The sequence below is a fragment of the Papio anubis genome, chromosome 17 (genome assembly GCF_008728515.1).
Source record: "Papio anubis isolate 15944 chromosome 17, Panubis1.0, whole genome shotgun sequence".
Lineage (NCBI taxonomy): Eukaryota > Metazoa > Chordata > Mammalia > Primates > Cercopithecidae > Papio > Papio anubis.
The window spans coordinates 23894811-23915006 of record NC_044992.1 but is presented as its reverse complement, the minus strand read 5'-3'; the positions used below and the strand labels follow the sequence as shown (position 1 = coordinate 23915006).

At 36.3% G+C, this 20196-nt stretch overlaps 2 protein-coding genes across 9 annotated transcripts in view; one reads left to right on the top strand and one right to left on the bottom strand.

Moving 5' to 3' along the window:
* Positions 1-20196, bottom strand: part of NF1 (neurofibromin 1) — a 290127-nt gene that overhangs the window by 58341 nt on the left and 211590 nt on the right. The gene's annotated exons all lie outside the window — the stretch shown is intronic.
* EVI2B (ecotropic viral integration site 2B) lies at positions 2223-12726 on the top strand. Of its 2 annotated transcripts, none has more exons than XM_009190056.3 (2): positions 2223-2351; positions 10851-12726. In XM_009190056.3, exon 2 carries the CDS (start codon positions 10872-10874, stop codon positions 12225-12227), a length of 1356 nt encoding a protein of 451 aa, XP_009188320.2. In that variant the 5' UTR covers positions 2223-2351; positions 10851-10871; the 3' UTR covers positions 12228-12726. The 2 variants fall into 2 exon arrangements, with proteins under 2 accessions (XP_009188320.2, XP_021784596.2); XM_021928904.2 differs by lacking the exon at positions 2223-2351 and adding an exon at positions 9658-9960.

Below are 20196 nucleotides of genomic sequence, written 5' to 3'. Positions count from 1 at the left end.
TTTAAAAATGGTAGGTAAGATACCTTTGAGTTCAAAATTTAAGAGACATTTAGTTTTGAACAAAAACACACTCCCTATCCCTGGGTATTACAGTTCACCAGCTTAATTCAGAGATTTAAAAATAGTGAATCAGGTCAGGCACAGTGGCTTACACCTATAATCCTAACACTTCAGAGGCCAAGGTGGGAGGATCACCCGAGGCCAGGAGTTCAAGGCCAGCCTGCACAACAAAGCAACAGCCTCATCTTTACAATAAATAAATAAGTCAGCCAGCCAGCACAGTAGCATGTGCCTGTAGTCCCAGCTACTCAAGAGGCTGAGGCAGGAGGATTGCTTGAAGTCAGGAGTTCGAGACCAGCCTGGGCAACACAGCAATACCCTGTCTCTAAAAACAACAATACTTCCAAAAATCAGTGAATCAAAAGCTTTATATAGCATTTGAGTATATTATGCTTTATAGTAGGAGCCCGTTAAAAAAAAAAAAATCTATTCTTTTTGCACCAAGCTGTAAATACCTTGAAGTTAAGAACCAGGTCATAATAACCTGTGTTTCCTGCAGTGACCAGGAAAAAGCAGTGCATGGGTTAACACATTCCATATCTACTATAATATGCACCATGCAAGGCACATTACATTTATTTAATTCCACCATAAGCTTATAAATTATGAATTATGATCTCCATTTCTCAAGAGAGGAAAGGTGACTTACCCAAAGAAATTTTTATTCAGATGGACTCACTCTTTTCAATATACTTTGTTTAGTTAACTTCAAAATTTTTTGTATTTTAAATTTTTTTGGGTACATAGTAGGTGTATATATTTAAAGGGTAATGAGATGTTTTGATACAGTCATGTAATGTGAAATAATCACATCATGGAGAATGGGGTACCCATCCCCTCAAGCACTTATCGTTTGTGTTACAAAGGATCCAATTACACTTTTAGTTATTTAAAAATGTATAATTATTAATGATAGTCACCCTGCTGTGCTATCAAATAGGTCTTATTCATTCTTTCTATTGTTTTTCGTACCCATTAACTGGTAACACCATCTCTCCATCTCCTCACTACCCGTTAGTAACAAGTTAACTTTAGTTAAATTCTTATTTAAAAAATGATCCCCAATTTATTTTATTTTCCACTGAGAAGTAACTACTGTGTGGGCAACCAAATAAATGGTTGTGAACTTGAACTCAAAAGTCATCAGTAAAATAGTTGGTCAAAATAATTTAATTACAGATATACAAATGGCAAACAGGCATATGAAAAGGTACTCAACATCACTGATGAGAGAAATGCAAATCAAAACTACAAGGAGACATCATCTCACCCCAGTTAAAATGGCTTAACCCAAAAGACAGGCAATAACAAGTGCTGACAAGGATGTAGAGAAAACAGAACTCTCGTACACTGTTGGTGGGATGTAAATTAGTACAACCACTATGGAGAACAATTTGGTGGTTCCCCAAAAAACTAAAAATAGAGCTACCATATGATCCAGCAATCCCACTGCTAGTATATACCCAAAAGAAAGGAAAACAGTACAAAGAGATACCTGCACTCCCATATTTGTTGTAACACTATTCACAACAGCCAAGATTTAGAGGCAACCTAAGTGTCCATAAAGAGATGAGTGGATAAAGAAAATATGGTACATATACACAATGGAGTATTATTCAGCCATAAAAAAGAATGAAATCCTGTCATTTGCAAAATAATGTAATTATACTTTTACCCTGGACTTTTTACACTATGAGGAAATAACATTACATTTAGTGGTTACCTACAGTGGGTGAGGCATTTATACATGTTATATTATGCTATCTTATTTAATCCTCACAATAACCCAATAAAATATTCCTTTAGAAGAAGAAATGGTGACTCAGAAGTGCAGAGTCTTGCCTAAGGTCATACAAGTAAACAGAACACATCACTCATTTCTTATGAGAAGAAATCTCACTATAACCCAACTGGCAGCTTTTCTTCTTAGAACATGTAATTTTCTCTTCAGGACCCCATCCTAAATATTTAATTTATATAATCATATTACTAGAGCATCTCAAATATTTATTTACATATATTAATTAAAAGCACTCAAATCATAGGGCTCCAAAATGTATTTCAAAATAAATTCTGTTAAAGTAATATATTTCTTAGTCACTTTGTGGTTTATTGCACTTCCGGAACCAGCTATTGATAAACTTCCTCTTTTTCTACAGAAGCTATTTCAGTTTGCTAGAGGAACATTTTAAATCTGAATTGAACCACCCATTTTCCTTTCTTAGCCAAATCACCAAAATGTGCAGTTAGAACAAGAATTTAGCATTCTGCAAAAGAAGTTAACAGCTGAGGTAAGAAAATTTTCACACGATTTGGTTTGATCTTGCTTTATATAAAATTTATTTTAAAAACTGTCATTAGTGTTTTAAACTTAAACTCTGATAGTCTAAAGATGTCTATAGCAGGTTTTTGTGGTTTTGTTGCATAGAATTAAAAAATACTCAGTGTTCAGCTTGCCTCAGAAAAACATTTTCACCTAGGTTTGTATAAGACCTTTTAAGTTTATTTAATCTCACACACACACACACACACACACACACACACACACACAGAGACATATATTGAAACGGAGTCTTACTCTGTCTCCCAGGCTGGAGTACAGTGGCATGATCTCAGCTCACTGCAACCTCCACCTCCTGGGTTCAAGCAATTCTCCTGCTTCAGCCTCTCAAGTAGCTCGGATTACAGGCGCCCACCACCACGCCTGGTTAATTTTTTTGTATTTTTAGTAGAGATGGGGTTTCATTATGTTGCCCAGGCTGGTCTCCTACTCCTGACCTCGGGTAATCCGCTCACCTTGGCTCCCAAAGTGCTGGGATGACAGGAGTGAGCCACTGCTCCCAGCCACAATCATATTTGTTAACCTTAGTTTTATAATTAAAAATAAACTATGGTCATGGCAGATAAAGGTAAGGGTTAGAAATAGAACTAGATTCCATGGGCTATGACTGAATTTATAACCTCCAAAATATTAATTGTTAAAAGTTCTAATGTACTTTTAATAAAATTTTCCTGTACACAATATAATCCATAAATTAAAATTTTTGTATCCCCTTTAGTTTGCATAGTAAGAACGGTCACCTTCACTCAGTTTAGAAAGAAAAAAAAATCAGATGTGGTATTTGATTAATATTATTACTATTATATGTGCTTCATTATTATTATACATGCTTTATTTTTTACATATAGATTTTTATACTTAATAATGATGACATGAAAACATTATGGCTCATTTTGAAAGCTTACTAAGCCAAAAGTGTTATTCAATAGTCAAACATGCATGCATATATTAATATCACCTATGTGTTTATGTCATATTATGAGACTTTAGAACATAGTATAAGATAGAAGAAACCCAAAGAATAAACAATAGAAAATTGTTAATATGCACAAAAGATGCTTGCTGTGGGTAAAATGGACAAATAAAAACTGCAAAGAGTATTTTACACACACTTGTAATTTCAGGGAATAATATGTTCATAGTGGGTGATATCCCATTTCAACACTTAATAAATACTCATGACTTTCTCTTAGAAGGATTTCTTCTAAGTAATTATTGTGGAAGTCAGAAAATAAAGATATTTATCTCTTTTTCAGATTAGGCTTGTCTATGTATTTTTCTGCTTCTAATATTTAGTTTATTTCATTGTGCATATTAAGTCATAAAATCTTATTAAATTTTTTTCACTATCATATTTCATAAAATTAAACTAAAAAATTTCCCATGAATCCTTATGGTGTGTTTTTGTCATCATAGAATCCCATACATTTGTTTTTTTGTTGCTGTTTTGTTTTGTTTTGAGACGGAGTCTCCCTCTGTCACCCAGGCTGGAATGCAGTGGCACGATCTTGGCTCACTGCAACCTCTGCCTCCCAGGGTCAAGAGATTCTCCTGCCTCAGCCTCCCGAGTAGCTGGGATCACAGGCACCTGCCACCATGCCTGTATTTTTGTATTTTTAGTAGAAACAGGGTTTCACCATATTGGTCAGGCTGGTCTTGAACTCCTGACCTCAAGTGATCGGCCCGCCTCGGCCTCCCAAAGTGCTGGGATTACAGGCAGGAACCACTGCGTCTGGCCCCATACATGTTTTTAAAGGGTTATTCCCAAAACTACAGTTTACTAGTAGTGCCTGTGTTTTCCAGCTAATTCCTACATAATTCCATTTAGAAGGGAACTTTAATTCTGATTAAGTTTGAATTGAGAAACATAAATCTGATGCCTTTCGACGTCCAAGCTTTAAAAAAAATCACCATAAAATTTTCAATAAACTAAAAAAAGGAGAAAAAAAATTTTTCAGTAAACTTACTTTAATTACTTTACATATAATTCCCGCCAACTCACATCTCCTTCCTTCATAAAGCATTTCTATTTCATAACTTTTCTATGAAAGACAGTATAGCACATATAGTGAAATGTGATAGAAAGAAAGGATTCTGGCACAAGATTAGCATGATTTTTGTATTAGTGCCACTACTTAGAGCTGTGATACTGCCAAGTTACCCAACATCTTGGTGCCTCAGTTTCCTTATCTGTAGGATGAAAAAACCACCACCTAGCTAATTAAAATAGGATACTGCTTAACCTTTGGTGGGTGCTCAGTAAATGGTCACTATCACAATACAAGATGGTCATCAAATACTTCCTACTGTAGGTGAAGGTCAATTTTTCTTTCCACTCTTCCTCAAGATGCAGAATGGCTGGTTTTTTCCTTTATCGTTTCAAAACTTCACTAGTCAGAGATAATACTACTGCTAAATTTTAATCTATTATGTTTGCATCACAACTTTTATTATATCAAAGTAATTGATACAGCTATCTATACTTGCCTTTTGTCTAGGACATACTCTCCAAATCTTGATTCTCTTTAAAAGACAATGGCATACTTCCTATCATCTGCAACTTAACAGCATCAATTTTAAATGCTGGACCCTTTAAGTACTTATGCACTATATTTATAAGAACATGTCTATGGCCTGGCTTGGTGGCTCATGCCTATAATCCCAGCACTTTGGGAGGCCAAGATGGGCAGTTCACTTGAGTCCAGGAGTTCAAGACCAGCCTGGGTGACATGGTGAAACCCCATGTCTACAAAAAACACAAAAATTAGTTGGGCATGGTGACACGCACCTCAGTTCTAGCTTCTCTAGGGAGGCTGAGGTGTGAGGATCGCTTGAGCCCAGGAGGTGGAGGTTGCATTGAGCTGAGATTGCACCACTGCACTGCAGCCTGGGTGACAGAGCTAGACCCTGTCTCCGAAAGAAAGGAAAAAAAAAAAAAAAAAAGGAACATGTCTTATACATGGGGACTCTCGCTTCGCTGTAACTGTCTTTAAAATGTTTAGTTACATTTATGTTTTTCTTTTTAAAATACTCTAAATATTCAGCAAAGAAAAAAAACCAAAATCACAGATTTAAACCTCATCAAAGTGCCAGCCTATAATAATGAGTAAAATACTGGCATATGAGGGCTGACAAATTTGGTATTTGCTTGAGCAGCAGACTAAGGGATTTCTAGAAAAACTCTATATAAAATATACACAGGTACACGGGTTCTTTGGAGTAATTGCTAGGTATGCTTCTGGATAGTGTCAGGAAAAAAAGGTGGGGGAGAGGATGGTAAGGATACTCACAGCAGACAGGAGAGCCTGAAATGAAAGGTAAATGAATTTGAACGGATGGTTCATTCTGGTCCTCCATTTTAGAAAGCAATCTCCTCTTTACTGGCTCCCTGCACTCACACACACAGGCCAGCCACGACAGAGCAGCATTTTGCCGTTGCTTCTTTCATCTACTTCAATCATCTGCCCCCACCCCCAACTTCTTCATTTTGCCTGCTTCAATCATCTATACTGCCTTCTTGCTAATTATATAACCACTGCTTTTTTTTCAGCTGTTTATTAACTTTTCTTCTTTTCTGTATCTTCTCTAGTCAATTGACCTTCCTCTTTTCTGTTTGCTGCTTCCTAGAGTTTTTTTTTTTTCTCTTTTGTGTTATTCATATTTCTCTGCACTGCCTTTTATCTTATTCTAAATCTTCTCCTCCTTTTTATTCCCCTGCCCAATATTGTTCTTTCCCTACAGAAAAATGTTGGTACTTCGGGTACACACCACTTACATATTTTAAAATGTGTATGCTAAATAACCTTCCACACACTGGCCTCATTACCTCTGGGAAAAAAGTCAGTTTTTTCCACTACTATATTCCCTATTTCTTCTTCTTTTAAATCTTTCTCCTCCTTCTCTGGACTATGCTGAATTGCCATCATAGAACTCTAATACAGTTTCTAGTATTCTGATGTCGCAGATCCTAGGATAAAAAGCTAACTGAAGAGTGGTAGAAAGTGTTAGGATAGGCGAAAAATGGAATTTGGTTTTAATATTGCCATAGCCATTAACTGACAAGTGAAAATCTCATACATGGAGGGTTCCACCAGCTTACTACTGACATTAGAGGACAGGAGCCTATCAAAATTGATCTTACAAACTAACGTGGATTTATAATTAAGTTCTTGTTTGGGCTCTTTCCTTCTCTAATTCCTTTTTCAGCTAACTGAAAAGAGGAACCGTATGGTTTCCTTATTTTAAGCAAAGTTACAAAAGAGGAAACATTTTTGGCTAGAGACAATTCATGGCTTGTATTTTCTGATGCTTTGGATAGCATTAAAACACATTTTAAAAATGAAATTCTGAAGAAATTTTTTCCATTTTTTAAAGAAGCCCCCTCCCTTTTTTTTCTGTAATCTATAAGAATAATGGGTAGGAACTGCATGGATGATGACCATCTAAAGATGATTCAAATCCCTATATCTATGCCAAAAGTGTTCACATTTTCCCTTTTAAAACTTTTGCAAAATGGATAAAAAGCAGAATTTATTAATTTATATTTCACTGCCTCTGCTTATATTCTGGTAGAAGTACTAGTAAAAAGCAAAAAGTAAAATGGAAAGGAATCAAGAAGCCCAATACAGGTTAAATGTTTACTGTACTCCTAATATATAAGGCATTATACTACAAAGAAATCAAAACATAAAAACATGAGGCAATAAAGGGTAGTAAGAAGAACGTAGGCTTTGGAATCAGGTGGCCCTGGGTACAAACTCCCAATCTGTCACTTAGAGTGGTAAAACATCAGGCAAACTGTTTAACTCATTTGACGCTGTCTCTTTATCTGTAAATAAAAGATCCCCTTACCTTCCTCATAAAGTAAAGATTCAGTGAAATAAAGTATGCAAAGCTGGGATAGTATAACACATAGTATGCTCTAGATAAGTATTTTTCTTTCTCCTTTCTGCCTTCTTCAAGGTTCTTTATAATCTTGTTCGAGGAAGTAGGTGTAAGAAAATGTGAAAAGTAATAAAAAATAAACAGTTACTTAAGAGAATAGAAGTGTGAGTGAGGGACATACATGAATTATGTAAGGAACCATTAAAAACAATAAATGAGAGCTAGGGGGAATTCAGTAAATGACTGATCTGTTTGGGCTATAGTCAGTCAACAAGAACTTGGGTTAAGAAGGGGAATTTAAACTGAGGTCTGAAAGATGAGGACAGATTCAGATATGTAGCCAGAAAGAGGAAGAGGCTAGGTCAGGAAGAAGGAAAACAAAAAACAAAAAACAAAAAACCATTGAGCATGGTAAAAAACAGCATAAAAGGGTCTGTTTTTTTTTGGGGGGGGAAGCGTGTGTTTAGAAAGTATGCAAGGTGGGAAAGGGATGTATTTGGCTGGATAAGAAGTTTCAGTCATGATATGTGAATCTGGACTGGTTAACTCAAGCAAGAAGGAAGAAAACTCAATTTAGAAGTTTTATCTTAATAGGCCAGGCGTGGTGGCTCACGCCTGTAATCCCAGCATTTTGGGAGGCTGAACTGGACAGATCACTTGAGGTCAGGAGTTCGAGACCAGTTTGGACAACCTGGTGAAACCCTGCCTCTACTAAAAATACAAAAATTAGCCAGGTGTGGTGGTGCATGCCTACTGTAGTTCCAGCTACTCGGGAGGATGAGGCACAAGAATTGCTTGAACCCAGGAGGTAGAGGTTGCAGTGAAACAAGGTCATACCACTGCACTCCAGCCTGGGTGACAGAGGAAGACTCTGTCTCAAAAAAAAAAAAAAAAAAAGGAAGTTTTATCTTAACAGAAAGAGAAAACCCTCAAGCAAGGGAGTAGTAACCTGATCATGGATGCTTTTAAGATTAATTCAGCAGTGTGCAGGAGAGTTCAAAGGAGAACTGTTTTAAAATTTAGACTTGAATTATTTAAAATTTAGACTTGAATATAGGAAAAAAAAAATCACATACCTTTTTTTCTACTAAAACAGGGTCATTTATCTTCACTGTGTACCAAGTGGTAGAGGAGTAAGCAATGAAAACTATTTAGATATGCTGAAAAGGTAATCTGTAAAACCTTTATTACACCTTCCAACAGAACATCAAATCTCTCTAAATACAGGCTTATGAGTGAGAAGAACTATAGTTTCTAATCATGTATACCAATATTTAACATCCTAAGATTTTCTATTCCCTAATGTTAAGAGATAACCAAATGGTTGCCATTGTGCTTGATGATGTGCAAAACAAGTATATTATACTAAAAGTTGCAAATTGTCTCAGTAGAACTCCTCACTTTAGAGAAAAGGCAATTGAGAACAGGAAAGGTTAAGCAACTAGTTCTCATGGTTAGATAGGTAGTTAGATGGGAGAAGTAGAACTGAAACTTAACTCTCCAAGTTTTAGCATCTACCACTTCCCAGAAAAAGCCCTACCTGCCAAACTTTCATATGTGCCTTATTTTCCTGTGCCCACATTGTTGCTCTCCCTGGCTGGAAATTTGTTTAATTAGTTCTTACAGACCTTTTAAAATTAAGTTCCAGTTTTACTTCACTGAAGCCTTCCCAGGCTAGGTTAACTTCTCTGTACTTCTCCTGCATACCTTTATGAGAAAGCTTATCAAATTATTGTAATTGGGCCAGGCGTGGTGGCTCACACCTGTAATCCCAGCACGTTGGGAGGTCGAGGGGGGGCAGATCACCTGAGATCAGTTCTCGATCAGCCTGGCCAACATGGTGAAACCCCGTCTGTGCTAAATATACAAAAATAAGCCGGGCGTGGTGATGCGTCCCAGCTACTTGGAGGCTGAGGGAGAAGAATCACTTGAACCCGGGAGGCGGAGTTTGCAGTGAGCCCAGATCACGCCACTACACTCCAGCCTGGGTGACGACAGAGGGAGGGAGGGAGGGAGGGAAGGAAGGAAGGAAGGAAGGAAGGAAGGAAAGAAGGAAGGAAGGAAGGAAAGAAGGAAGGAAGGAAGGAAGGAAAGAAGGAAGGAAGGAAGGAAGGAAAAATTATTGTAATTATTTTTTAGGTTTTTTTTCTTTCTTCTTTTTATTTAGAGATGGGATCTCACTATGTGGTCCAGGCTGTTCTTGAACTCCTGGCCTCAATCAATCCCCCCACCTTGGCTTCCCAAAGTGCTGGGATTAGAGGCATGAGCCACCACGCCTGGCTTTTACTGTTTGCTTCTACCACTAGAATCTGAAACACTTGAAGGCAGTAACTATCTTTTTTTTTTAAAATTTTTAAAAAATCTCCTAAACCTAGAACAGGGCTCCACACAAATGCGGCATTTACCAATAAATGAATGAAAGCAGCAGCAGGACTACTTGACCAACTGGATTGAATTTATTCCACCAGATTCAGAGATCACTCTAGGATTTTAAGCCTAGGTCTCTGAGTTGAATTGAATCCTTTAAAAATATGCAATCTTAACATCAGGCTACCATGCTACAGAGACACTGAGGATGCTGCAAAGATTACTAATAGACTCTGTGTCTGTGCCTAAGAAACTGAGTGGTACCATTAACGGATATAGAGAAGTCGGAAGAAGAGTCCGTTGTGAGGGTAAAGATGAATTCCATTTTAAATATGTTAAATTTCCTGATAGTGGGATGGAGAGATATATATATATGTGTTTATATATATACACACATATATACATACGTGTGTGTGTGTATATATATGTGTATATATACATAAAAACATCCACCAAGAAGTCATACAAATAGAATTAGGACAAAGAAGATGTAGACTGGAGGTAGAGATTTGGGAATTGTGGCATAAAGCTGAGAACTAAAATCTTACAGAATCAGGAAAAAAGAGAAGTAGGTAAGGGTGAGGACTGAATATCAATTAACCATATTTAGAAGGCAGAAGAAAAAGAGCTAGTGAGAGTAACATGAAAGGAAGACTGATTACAAAAAGCTACTTGAATATTAGTGAAGGAACAGTAGTGACTAATGTGGTCAAGGAGGGGAGGGGAGAGAAGAAATAAAAAAAAAATTGGATTAGGTAATAGATGGTCACTAGTGTTCTTCAAGGCAGGAGAATCAATATATTTCTAGTAGTAAATGGTGAAAAAAGGTAGAGAGCACATGGATCCAGCATATAGAGCCTATGCATTTTGAGAAGTATGACTGAAGTGAAGTACTGAAATATAATGAAGCTAGAGGGGCAGCAGAGCCAAGTGCAGAACTTGTATTAATAAAAGAAGAGAGACCACTGCTTATGAGGTCCAAATGCTGTATGATGGGTTAGAGTATACCCAAGAGTTGTTACACCAAGCCTACAGTGTATCAAGTCTAAATTAGGAATAATAACTACTAATCAACTACTACTAATTAGGAATAATGTCTACCTACTTTATGCCAGGCATTATAATGAAAAGTCAAATTTTTTAACCAGACACCAATGACGCCTAACTGTCTTTCTCTTTCATTTTAAACCCACTATAGGTAAGGAGGAAATATTCTGAAATGGATCCCAAATATTTCATCTTAATTTTGTTTTGTGGACACCTGAACAATACATTTTTTTCAAAGACAGAGACGATTACAACAGAGAAGCAGTCACAGCCCACCTTAGTCACATCATTAATGTCACATGTATTGGCTAATTCTCAAAACACAACAGGGAATCCTTTGGGTCAACCAATGCAATTCAACGACATTTCTTCTAGACAATCAGTATCACCTGCCAAAGTCACTGCTGGACAACCAACACCAGCTGTCTATATCTCTTCTGAAAAACCAGCAGCACATACTTCTGCTGGACAACCACTTGCCTACAACACCAACCAACCAACACCAATGGCCAACACCTCCTCCCAGCAAGCTGTGTTCACCTCTGCCAGACAACTACCATCTTCCCATACTTCTACCACACAACCACCAACGCCATTTGTCTACACTTTCACTCAACAATCATCAACTGTCCAGATCCCTTCTACAAAACTAATAACACCAACGGTTCATAATCCATCCACACAACCAATATCAACTGTCAAAAATTCACCTAGGAGTACACCAGGATTTATCTTAGATGTTACCAGTAACAAACAAACTCCACAAAAAAACAATTATAATTCAACAGCTGCCATACTAATTGGTGTACTTCTGACTTCCATGTTGGTAGCTATAATCATCATTGTACTTTGGAAATGCTTAAGGAAACCAGTTTTAAATGATCCAAATTGGGCAGGTAGATCTCCATTTGCTGATGGAGAAACCCCTGACATTTGTATCGATAACATCAGAGAAAATGAAATATCCACAAAACATACCTCAGTCATTTCACTTACACCCTGGAAACCAAGCAAAAGCACACTTTTAGCAGATGACTTAGAAATTAAGTTGTCTGAATCAAGTGAAAACACTGAAGACTCCAACAACCCCAAAACAGAGAAAACAAAAGATCAAGTAAATGGTACATCAGAAGATAGTGCTGATGGATCAACAATTGGAACTGCTATTTCTTCTTCAGATGATGCAGATCTGCCTCCACCACCTCCCCTTCTGGATTTGGAAAGACAGGAAAGTAACCAATCTGACAAACCCATAATGACAATTGTATCTCCTCTTCCAAATGATTCTACTAGTTTCCCTCCATCTCTGGACTGTCTCAATCAAGACTGTGGAGATCATAAATCTGAGATAATACAATCATTTCCACCCCCGCCTGACTCACTTAACTTGCCCATGCCACCGGTAGATTTTATGAAACATCAAGAAGATTCCAACCTTGAGATCCAGTGTCAGGAGTTCTCTATTCCTCCCAACTCTGATCAAGATCTTAATGAATCTCTGCCACCTCCACCTGCAGAACTGTTATAAATATTACAACTTGCTTTTTAGCTGATCTTCCATCCTCAAATGACTCTTTTGTTTTTCTTTATATGTTAACATATACAAAATGGCAACTGATAGTCAATTTTGATTTTTATTCAGAAACTATCTGAAATCTACTCAGAGCCCATGTGCATAGATGAAACATTTTTTTAAAAAGTTATTTAACAGTAATCTATTTACTAATTATAGTTCCTATCTTTAAAGTATAGTACATTTTACAGATGTAAATGGTGTATGTTTCAATAATTTAATCACTCTGAAACAATCTACATATACTTATTATTACCCCAGTACAGTTTTTTTTTCCCTGAAAAGCTGTGTATAAACTTATTGTGAATAAACTTTTATGCTTCCATTTCAAAGACTGGGGTGGAGAGGAATAAGAGACTAAGTATACACTCCAAGTTTTAAATTAATACCTCAAGTATTAAATAAATATTCCAAGTTTGTGGGAATGGGAGATTAAAATGCATGTTTGAGAATAGAGAAACTTTCTTCTTGGTTTCATCACGAAGAGTAAAGCAAACATGTTAAAACATCAACTGAAGGGTTGGGTTAAAGACATTTACCCTGAAAAAAATATGAGGATACATCATAAAATGTAAATATTTTCCTATCATGTCGTGGGGAGGCACAAATTTTAAAACTAGCATCTTTAAAACGTTTCTTCTTTATAAACACCCAAACAAAATCAAGTTTTATAAAGAAAAAAAAGAAAAAGAAGACTATGGTTTCATTCTAAATACGGGTGATTTTGGGTGATTTTTTTTTCAGGAAAAAAGACTATCAAAACACAGATGATTCTCAACTTTTTACTAAACTTATACTTTCTGATGCTATCCACTCTTAAATCACCTTTCTTATACAGAATTTCATCTTTATCCATTATCTGACAATTGGTAAGTCTGAGTTATTAGAGTAGGAATGGGCCCAATCTTTGTCAGAGTCAAGAGTGGTCAGTAGCCTGAGATTTTGGGGATGCCAGCCTGTGTCTGCAGAAGCGCTCCTTTGCCCAACAAGCACATACTCTTCCTCATTAGTCCCATTTAACTCCAGGGGGAAACAAGCACTTAGAATAAAATGGTAGCCCAGTCTTGGAGAATCACTCAGAGTTCTGGGATTTTCAGAATAGAACACAGCATTTATTCATAGCACTGGCATTCATGACATTAACAAAGCTCCATATTTAATAAGAACCAGTAGGGTTTTGGACACATGAATTTTACGTACAATGTTTTTCCTAAAATCTTTCAAGCCATCTTTACTAACCATTAATATTTTAATCTGTAGAAACACTTCCTTGAGCTTCTTTTCCTGAATAAGCATAATACTTATTATCATATTACATTACATCTTTTGTCTTCCTCATTAAAAAGTTTCTTTCATGTATTCTTCAAAGTTAGTACTTTTTTTTGAGACAGAGTCTCACTCTGTCACCCAGGCTGGAGTGCAGTGGCATGATCTTGGCTCACTGCAACGTCCGCCTTCTGGGTTAAAGTGATTCTCCTGCCTCAGCCTCCTGAGTATCTGGGACTACAGATGTGCACCACCACGCCTGGCTAATTTTTTTTTTTTTTTTTTTTTAGTAGAGACGGGGTTTCACCATATTGGCCAGGCTGGTCTTAAACTCTTGCCCTCGTGATCCACCTGCCTCAGGCCCTCAAAGTGCTGGGATTACAGGTGTGAGCCACCGTGCCTGGCCCAAACTTAGTACTTTTAAAGCTAATTTCCCCAGCAGCAATCTGGAGTTGATAATTTCCTATTATTCTTTTGAATTTTAAGAATTTCTGTTATGGTCAATAAGATATGTTTTTATACTTGGCCAAGTCTTTGACATACCTTAAACATCATAACTCTTCTCATTTTACATTTATGACAGTTACTTAATGGGCTCTTTCCACATTTTTGTCCCTTTTTAACCACCTTCTTTCCTGAAAGAAATACCGGGAAAAATAGGGAAATACCAATTTTCTTAGATTAAACAGGAACTGATTAGTTGACCATAGTCTTGTCTGGTATCTTTAAGTACTTTAAAGGGAGCTTTTCTCTTTCTGTTCTTTGTATAACAGGACAGACTACTGGCAGCAGCTGGGTTTTTATGTTGTCTTTTTTCCTTTTTTTAAAAGAAATTATTTGCTGGGGGAAGAATAACTCACATTTAACCGCATGTAATTTTCCCCGATGAGGTCAGTGGAAGCTGAGCAGCCAAACAGTGGCAATCCTTGCTAATCAGCAGGAAGAGATACAAACTAATAAATATAGGACAGAAGAAAATGCTGGAACAAAGAAAAATCTTTTAGAGAAAAGATTAAAGAACTAAGATCCAGAAGAGAAAGTTTATTACATGAATACTGCAAAAGAACAAGGCGCAGGGGAATAAAAGATTAAAGTTCACACCACATACTAGTGGGGCTCTTAACCAGAACAGCATTAACCAGAGTCAGACACAACCCTGAAGAGCATTTGGTTCAACTCCTTTTGTTTGTTAACTACTGGGAAAACAGGACCAGAGAAAGTAAGTGACATGCTTAGAAGCAGTACTAAAAGCTGAGTTTGCTCCCTGACTACTGGTTCAACACTCTTTTCACTAATATAGGACCAAAGAGCACCTACATCATGCACTGAAACATACATATATCGTGTAAGTCTTCTATTTGGTGTGAATGGTGAGGGACACAAATGAATCCAATGCGGCTGATCTTTAACTGTTGTTCTTACCTAATTCTGATCAAAAAGTAAAGTAGCACCTTTGGGAACCTATAACTAAAACATTGTGGTACTGGTATATGACTAAACAAACAGATCAATGGAACAGAATAAAAAGTCCAGAAATAAATATCAAATCAGTGGAAACAAGCATTGGATAGACACCTGGAAAAAAGAGAAAATTTGATCCATACTTCACACTATATTAGAATAAACACCAAGGATCAGAGTTCTAAATATAAATCATGAAATTATCCAAGTAACAGAAGAAAATATGAGTGAATTCCTTTATAATCTGGAAGTCGGAAAAAACCTTCCTAGCTGAGACTCAAAATCCAGAGGCAGTAAAAAGAGAAATTATACGAAACTTTTAAATGTCATACACATGCACGTGAGCATAACCGACACACACACCTCACCATAATAAAGCCAAAAGATAAACGGCAAACTGGAAAAAAAATTAAAACTTAAATCAAGACAAAGTGCTAATACCTCTAAAATTTAAAACGCTCCTAATATGGGGCGGGAAGGGGAAAACCTAAAACACAACTTTTAATAGTGCAAAACATAAAAAAGATAGTTACAGGAGAAAACATTTAAATGGTCTTTAAACATATGTAAAGACATACACTCTCCCTCATAATTACAGAGATGCATTTAAAATTAGACGGAGACACTTGACTATCAGATGGACAACAAATCCCAAAGTTCAACAACAAAGGATACAGTGAGGCTGTATAGAACTGGACACCCCGCTACACTGTTGGTGGGACTGCAAAATGGTATAATCAATGGAGAGAAATTTAGTAATGTCTGGAAAAATTCCAAATGCATTTACCCTTTTACCCAGCAATCCTACTTGTAGGAATCGTTTTCAAAGATTTACTGGCAAACATATAAAATTACTTAGGTACAATGGTATTCACTGTGGCATTATTTGTAATAGCAAAAGTCTGAAAAAAACCTAGATGTACACTAATAGGGGACTGGTTGAATAAGCCATGGTACATTCCCAAATGGAGTACTATGGATCAAAAAATGAATCAGATACCTATATACTGATATGGAGTGATAAGATACAGTAAGAAAAAAAGAACAAGATATCTAACAGTATGTATATATATCACCTTTTATATTAGAAGGGGGGATAAGAACATACCATACATATGCTTAAATACATTTTTTTAGGTTTTCAAAAAGAAAGGTTAATGATATAATGAAAAGCTAATAAAAAGTCACTAATAGGAGAAGGAAGGAAACAGGATGGAAAAGACAGAGAAGCAAGATTTATCTGAATATACCTTGTTATATAATTTTGACTTGTGATCCTGAAAAGCTGAAAACTAAAACAAAGTTTATATCAAGTTGGTGATTTAAAATATAGAGAAAAGAATTATTTCACATTGCATTAGAACACAGAATTTACTACACACTTTTAGGAAAATAAAACAAGCAGAGCTATGAAGAAATTTTAAACTTTATTCGGTAGTCTATAATCTAATTGTAGCAGTCAATGCTGGCATTATTTTGAAATTACTGAGAGATGATGCAAATAAGTAATTATATCAATGATATTAGGAACCACTTAGAGAAAATATGGGGGACAGAAGAACGAATTAAATCTTCCCAAAGAGGCAAAGAGAAAACTCCAAGATGAGAGACATTTTAGGAAATAATTGACTGAGTTTTGGCAACAAGCCAGTGGCATAAAGTAAAAAAGGAGTAGGGAGGTGGGCAAAGAAACTGATTCACTTGGATTTTGACTTGGTAATTTCTATGTTGTTCTTTCATGCTTTTAAAATACTGTATTGAGTACTCTCAGTTGTATTCAGCAGGAAAATCAGTCTAAAGAGCCAACCATATTACCCAAAATAAACAATATCTGACACTCAAGCATAGCAAATGTTATCTCTAATAATGGAAAACTGAAACCAGTGATTAGTGTGGGATAGTTATTCCCTGGCAGATGCTTTGTGATACCTTTCACAATGTTGGGCTAATATATTCTAGGACACAAAAGAATATGTAAATTAATTCACTGCTTAACCTAGAATGTAAAAGTTGCTAACTAGCTATCATTACTGACCTAGACAGACTAATATAAAATGTAATGAGTCTGAATAATACTTAAAATAAGTTGTAACAAATACTTATGCCTCTAAAAAGTATTTTTTGAGTAACAGTAATATAGTATTATTTTATTTCATGAGAATTTCTAAAAGTGTAAGAGACTGTTACAATTCAAATATGTTGAAATGATCTCCCTTTTTCTTTTTGAGAATTTTACAATATCTTTGAATAATATGAAGCAATTTGGTATGCCCCAAACTTGAAATGAGAAATACTGCCACTACTATTGTGTTGGAATTTTCTATTATATGCAACAGAAACTAAACTTGATACAGCCTAAACCCAAATTCATTTGAATCCATTAATGAAGTAACATGTCCTTTCTTTCAAACAAAAGTACTGTTAAGTGTAATGAAAATGCATAACTGTACTTCCACATTGACTTAATGAGGTTTCCTAAAATTAAGAGATTTAAGTGGTCGGTAAATTGACCCTCAGTCACATCTTTAGAAGTGCAGCAGTGTATATATGAGCTTAAACAGAACTCTAAATGTCAATGCATTCCCTATTTCCACAATATTGCTGAATGTAGTATTTTTAACATACTATTTTAAGCACTACGAATGACGGCTGGTTTTCTAAATCCACAGTAAGAATCTCATTAAGAGTTCAACTGAACCCTCAAAGTAAAGTGGCAATAAAGTACCTAATCAACAATAAATTTCTATGTTGCAGACTTTTAAAATATAGACACTTTTCGAGCAATATTAGTTTTATACAAAAGGTGGCTCCTCGAGTGTAATTTCTCTTGTAAGAAAATAAACTTCAATTAAAAGAACTAGAGAAGCAAGAGCAAACACATTCAAAAGCTAGCAGAAGGCAATAAATAACTAAGATCAGAGCAGAACTGAAGGAGATAGACACACAAAAAACCCTCCAAAAAATCAATGAATCCAGGAGTTGGTTTTTTGAAAAGATCAACAAAATTGATAGACCACTAGCAAGACTAATAAAAAAAAAAAGAGAGAAGAATCAAAGAGACGCAATAAAAATGATAAAGGGGATATCACCACCGACCCCACAGAAATACAAACTACCATCAGAGAATACTATACCCACCCCCACGAAATAAATCGAAAATCTAGAAGAAATGGATAATTCTGACACTTACACCTCCCAAGACTAAACCAGGAAGAAGTTGAATCCCTGAATAGACCAATAGCAGTGCCTAAATTGAGGTAATAATTAACAACCTACCAACCAAAAAAGTCCAGGACCAGACGGATTCACAGCCTAATTCTAACCGAGGTACAAGGAAGAGTTATACCCATTCCTTCTGAAACTATTCCAATTGGACAGGAAAAAGAGGGAATCCCTCCCTAACTCATTTTACGAGGCCAACATCATCCTGATACCAAAGCCTGATAGAGACACACAAAAAGGAGAATTTAGACCAATATCCCTGATGAACATCATGCAAAACTCTCAATAAAAATACTGGCAAACCAAATCCAGCAGCACATCAAAAGCTTATCCACCATGATCAAGTGGGCTTCATCCCTGGGATGCAAGCATTGGTTCAACATACACAAATCAATAAACGAATCCAGCATATAAACAGAATCAAAGACAAACCCACATGATTATTCTATAGACGCTGAAAGGCTCTCGACAAAAATTCAACAGCCCTTCATGCTAAAACTCAATAAATTGCATTGATGGAGCTGCATCTCAAAATAATAAGAGCTATTTATGACAAACCCACAGCCAATATCATATCACTGAATGGGCAAAACTGCAAGCATTCCCTTTGAAAACTGGCATAAGATTGTGATGCCCTCTCACCAATTCTATTCAACATAGTGTTGGAAGTTCTGGCTAGGGCAATCAGGGGAGAGAAAGAAATAAAGGGTCTAGGTAGGAAAAAGAAGAGTCAATTGTCCTCTTTGCAGATGACATGATTGTATATTTAGGAAACCCCATTGTCTCAGCCCAAAATCTCCTTTAAGCTGATAACCAACTTCAGCAAAGTCTCAGGATACAAAAATCAATGTGCAAAAATCGATGCTAATTCTATACACCAGTAACAGACAAACAGAGAGCCAAATCATGAGGAACTTCCATTCACAATAGCTTCAAAGAGAATAAAATACCTAGGAATCCAACTTACAAGGGATGTAAAGGACCCTTCAAGGAGAACTACAAACCACTGCTCAGTGAAATAAGAGGGACACAAACAAAATGGAAGAACATTCCATGCTCATGGATAGAAGAATCAATATTGTGAAATGGTCATACTGCCCAAGGTAATTTATAGATTCAATGCCATCCCCATTAAGCTACCAATGACTTTCTTCACAGAATTGGAAAACTGCTTTAAAGTTCATATGGAACCAAAAGACCCCAAGACTGCCAAGACAATCCTAAGTCAAAGAACAAAGCTGGAGGCATCATTACCTGACTTCAAAGTATACTACCAGGCTACAGTAACTAAAAACAGCATGGTACTGGTACCAAAACAGAGATATAGACCAATGGAACAGAACAGGTTCCCCAGAAATAATACACACACATCTACAGCCATCTGATCTCTTTGACAAACCTGACAAAAACAAGAAATGGGAAAAGGATTCCCATTTAATAAACGTGTTGAAAAATTGGCTAGCCATAAGTAGAAAGCTGAAACTGATCCTTTCCTTACTCCCTTATATGAAAATTAATTCAAGATGGATTAGAGACTTGTTAGACCTAAAACCATAAAAACCCTAGAAGAAAACCTTAGGTACCACCATTCAGGACATAGGTAACGGCAAGGGACTTCATGTCTAAAACACCAAAAGCTAACGGGCAAATAAAAGTCAAAATTACAAATGGGATCTAATGAACTAAAGAGCTTCTGCACAGCAAAAGAAACTACCATCAGAGTGAACAAGCAACCACAGAATGGGGAAAATTTTTGCAATCTACTCATCTGACAAAGGGCCACATCCAGAACCTATAAAGAACTCAATCAAATTTACAAGAAAAACAAACAACCCCATCAAAAATGGGCAAAGGATATGAACAGACACTTCTCAAAAAGAAGACATTCATACAGCCAACAGACACATGAAAAATGCTCATCATCACTCACCATCAGAGAAATGCAAATCAAAACCACAATGAGATACCATCTCAC